The following is a 4,962-nucleotide window of genomic DNA, read 5'->3' as shown; positions in this document are numbered from 1 at the left end:
TGGTCTCGAACTCACAGAGATCCGCCTGCCTCTGCCTCCCGAGTGCTGGGATTAAAGGCGTGCGCCACCGCCGCCCGTGTAACTCTTAATGATGGTTTCTTCATCTTGTTTATGCAGAAAGTAACCTAACAGACGCCAAACGAGATCACGTCTTTTACGTGCTGCTGAGCTGTCCTTCACCTGTTGTCAGTGTTTTCCTTAGTGGTGTATAAACTTTGTGAGTCTAGAGCTTCGAAGTAATAAATAATAAAAACATCAGGGCCATTTGGATTCAGCCCTTAGCTGAGCTACAGAAAACAAGTATGAATCTCTACAAACAATAACAACTTGTTCTTTTAATTCCTTTTATATTTTTGTTTGAGATAGGATCTCACTGTGTTGCCCGGACTGGTCTTGAATTGTTGATCCTCCTGCCTCACCTCTTGAATGGTAGGATTGCTGATATGTACCAGTGTGCCTGGCATTGTTCTTTTGCCTTTTTGAGACAGGGTCTCATGTAGTCTGGGCAGGCCTTGAACTTGTATAGCTAAAGCTGGCTTGAACTCCTGATCCTCCTGCCTGTACCTCCCAAGTGCTGGGATTATTGGCAGTTGTTCTTTAATTCTGTAGGTAAATAATAACAAGCCAGGTGTATTGACACATACCTTTAATGCCAGCATGGAGACGAAGGCATGGGGATTTGAGGCCAGCTTGGTCAACATAATAAATTCCATGCTAGCCATTGCTGCATAGTGAGACCATAGAGAAATGGAGAGAGATGGAGAGAGATGGAGAGAGAGAGAGAGAGAGAGAGAGAGAGAGAGAGAGAGAGAGAGAGAGAGAGAGGAAGGAGAAATAAGTAGAGAAGAAGGAGAAATAAGTAGGAGTTAGAGAAATGGTTAAGAGTAGTTACTATTCTTTCAGTGAAATTGAGTTTGGTTCCCAGCACCCATACAGAGTGCCTCACAATTACCTGTAACTTCACTTCCAGGGCTTTGATGCCCTCTTCTGGCTACTGCCAGCCCCTGCATTCATGTGCACATACCCACACACAGAAACATGCACACATAATTAAAAATACATGCGAATCTTCTAAAATAACAGAATGAATATGTGGAATAAATGTGTCTCAAGATTGGCACCATAGGGCACGTCTGTAATCCCAGCTGATCTGGATGCTAAGGCAGAAGAATCACTTGAGCCTATTATTTCAAGACCAGCTTGGGCGAAATATTGATTGATTATGTGCATGCATGCTTGCGTGTATGTTTGTGTGTGTGTGTGTGTGTGTGTGTGTGTGTGTGTGTGTGTGTGTGTGTGTACACGCTCAAGCATAGGGGAACCAGGGGCGATGTTAGGTGTGTGCTTAACAGATGTTACTGTCCACCTTATTTTCTGCACCAGTCTCACACTGGACCTGGAGGACATTGGTTTATCTAGGCCAGTGGCCAGCAAGCTCCAGGGAGCCTCCTGTCTTAACCTTCCCAACACTAGGGTTACAGGGGTCACTGCCGCTCCCTACCTTTTTACTTGGGTTCTGGGGGAGTGGAACCCAGGTTCTTGTTACTTTAAAATGTTTCTTGGGGCCTAGAGAGAGGGCTCAGAGGTTAAGAGCACTGCCTGCTCTTCCAAAGGTCCTGAGTTCAATTCCAGCAACCACATGGTGGCTCACAACCATCTATGAGACCTGGTGCCCTCTTCTGGTGGGCAGGCATACATGCAGACAGAACATTGTATACATAATAAATAAATCCTTCTTAAGAATTATGATCAGAGGGGGCTGGAGAGATGGCTCAGTGGTTAAGAGCATTGCCTGCTCTTCCAAAGGTCCTGAGTTCAATTCCCAGCAACCACATGGTGGCTCACAACCATCTGTAAAGAGGTCTGGCGCCCTCTTCTGGCCTTCAGGCATACAGACAGAATATTGTATACATAATAAATAAATAAATATTAAAAAAAAAAACATGCGGTAGATGATCAGAGGGCTTGATGGAGTTAAAGTAGTGAGACTGAGCTTGTTTCATGTGAACAGTTGGGTTTTTCATGGCGGGGAGCTTAGTAGCCAGCAGGCAAGCACAGTGCTAGAGCTGTACCCTAGGTCTCACATCTTAAGACATGATCACAAAGTCTATAACTCCAGTCCTAAGGGATCTGACACCTACTTCTGTCCTCAATGGACCAAATACACACATGGTACACAGATATACAAGCAGATAAAACACCCATACATGTAAAAAAAAATAAAATTTAAATATTAGAATAAAAACAAATTTTTCCCCTTTCACCATGTAACTGTGGCTGTTACAGAACACTGTGTATACCAGGCTGACCTCAAACACACAGATATCTGCCTGCTTCTGCCTCCTGAGTGGTAGGATTAAAGGTGTGTGCTAACATAATCTGTCAAAAATAAATCTTAACAAAGTTCTTTCACACTTGATGGAGGACACTCTATAATCTCAGCAGTTGAAAGACCAAGGCAGGAGGATTGCATTTCCCTGGGCTATAGTGAGACACTCTCTCAAACCACAGCAAAATCATAACAAACCCCCAGGGCTGGGATACAATTTGGTGGCAGAGGCCCAGGGCTCAATCCCCAGTGCTACAAATGGATTAACAAAAACTCAGCTGTTCCTCTTGCTTATTATTAGCACAATCCCCAGACTTAGAGTAGTACCTGGCACTTGATGGAGCCGCCTGTAAAACATTTCCAATTAATTAGCGAATCTATGAAAAGAATGATAATAGCGTAATGATTAAATACACTCATATAAAGCTCTCAGGTGTATACCTAACACTTATGGTTACTCATTAACAGAGCCTCAAATTATAGCCCAGGCTGGCCTTGATCTCGTAATAATCCTCCCGCCTTGGCAGAATCCCCCAAATTCTGAGATTATAGACATTAACCACCATAGCAGTGAAACAGGCTCTTAAACAAAAAATCAATTTTGTGTGTGTGTGTGCCAGATGTTGATGTAGAGTGTTTTTTAATGATTTATGATGTGTATGTACAGTGTTCTATCTGCATGTATGCTGCAGGCCAGAAGAGGGCACCAGATCTCATAGATGGTTGTGAGTCACCATGTGGTTGATGGGAATTGAACTCAGGACCTCTGGAAGAGCAGGCAGTGCTCTTAACCTCTGAGCCATCTCTCCAGCTCCGAGTGTTTCCATCAAACACTTTCCACCTTATTTACTGAAGCAGGGGCACTTACTAAACCTGGAGTTTCCCAGTGAGCTTGATCTGCTGGCCAACAAGCCCCGGGGATCCTCTTACGTTTGCCTTCCCAGTGCTGGGATACAGGTTCATGCTACTGCTCCCGTCTTTGTTACAGATTCTGGGGTTTAGGTTTAGGTCCTCATGCCTGCAAGGCCAGGGCGTTATTGACTCAGCTGTGGCTCTTTGGCTGATCATGGTGCCCCGGCAGGCTGATCACTGTCCCTGTCAATTTCAGGCACAATCCTAAAGCTCCTCCCATTTCAGTCCTCTTCCTGCTTCAGGGCTGGCAGAAGTGTGGGCTTAGCTAGCCTGGTGAACGAGTGTGTGGTCAGTGCTTCTGTGTGTTCACACAGGTGCTTCGTTGCCGATTTGCCCCAACTTCATGACAGCTTTGTGGACAAACTTCTTGATATTATGCCCCGACTCATGGCGTCTAAACCTCTGGAAGTGATCAAAATTCTGCAGACAATGCTGCGGCAGAGCCCCTTCCTCCATCTCCCGCTCCCGGAGCAGGTCAGAGTCCACCTGCCCTCGCCCATCTGTCCTGAGACTTAAAGCCACTTAGTTCAGTGAGCGTCTGTGACCAGGGGGGCAGGGAGCTAGGGACCACCCCTCGAAGTTTTCTCACTGGCCTGAAGATCGGCATATTTTCTCCTTTACAGATCCACAAAGCCTCCGCCACCATCATCGAGCCCGCAGGCGAGTCAGACAACCCTTTGCGGTTTACATCTGGGTTGGTGGTAGCCTTGGATGTGGACGCAACCCTGGAACATGTGCAAGACCCTCAGAACACTGTTAAGGTCCAGGTGTGTTGGGTGTGGGCTCCGTGGTGTTTACACTGACACTGTGTTGAAGCCTTTAACTTTGGTTCTTTTGTCATCTACCTGAGGGACCAAGACTGAAAAGGGACAAAAAGAGGCGCCATGGCAGGAGCCAACTCTGCTCTTGAGCAAATTAAACTCTAAACCTCAGATTCTACATCTGAAAATAGGAATACCAGACATTAGCATGAAATGTATATAATGCCCTCAGAATCTAGGAAGGTTTTATTTACTAAGGATCTGTATAGTGCAGACTTTAGATTTAATCCCTTCTACACACACACACACACACACACACACACACACACACACACACACACACACGCTGAATGTATCAGTTGTAATAAACAAGTTCTATTGGTTGGTCAGGTGGCAGACAAAACTCATAGATGGGAAGAAATGATCAGGAGAACACATTTTTCCAGCATTAGATAAGCTAGAATCACGTGAGAGATGGGGTAAAGCCGAGCCCGCAATCCCAGCTTCCTCCACCTCTCCGTCCTTCCTGCCGTCCATCTGTGCATTTCGTGCTTGCTTCAGTGCAGTGCTAAGTGCGGAGGTTGTGGATAGGGCTGTGTGGTGCGCTCAGTTTCACTGGGAGCCAGATCAAGGGGCCGGCAGTTAGAAGTGGAGGTCGGTGTTTGAGCAGGCACAGTTAAGCTTACTGTGCTGATGGTGCTGATGCGGTACCGCCTGAAAGGTGACTGGCAGAGGGTGAGGAAAAGCGGAGTGAGCCCTCGTTGGTGCAGGTCATGAGAGAAGAAGAGGGCGGTCTGAGTTACTGTATTTTAGCCACTGCAAGAGGAAATACATTTTTAAGTTGTTCTGGAATTCAGAATATAATTCATGCTGGCCATTTTCTTCCCCTCACCTGCTTGGGCCACAGGTTTTTTTTTTTTTTTTTAAATATTTATTTATTTATTATGTATACAATATTCT

General features: G+C 45.7%; 1 protein-coding gene across 1 annotated transcript in view; it reads left to right on the top strand.

Annotated features, from left to right (window-relative positions):
* Ints4 (integrator complex subunit 4) overlaps window positions 1–4,962 on the top strand; it is a 53,985-nt gene that overhangs the window by 44,093 nt on the left and 4,930 nt on the right. Inside the window, exons 19-20 of the mRNA XM_026784379.1 lie at window positions 3,556–3,715; window positions 3,865–4,008. Coding sequence (XP_026640180.1) covers window positions 3,556–3,715; window positions 3,865–4,008 — 304 coding nt within the window. The remainder of the gene's footprint in view (window positions 1–3,555; window positions 3,716–3,864; window positions 4,009–4,962) is intronic.

Source organism: Microtus ochrogaster, chromosome 22 (genome assembly GCF_000317375.1).
Source record: "Microtus ochrogaster isolate Prairie Vole_2 chromosome 22, MicOch1.0, whole genome shotgun sequence".
In the NCBI taxonomy this organism is placed as follows: domain Eukaryota; kingdom Metazoa; phylum Chordata; class Mammalia; order Rodentia; family Cricetidae; genus Microtus; species Microtus ochrogaster.
This window is presented reverse-complemented; position numbering and strand designations above follow the sequence as displayed.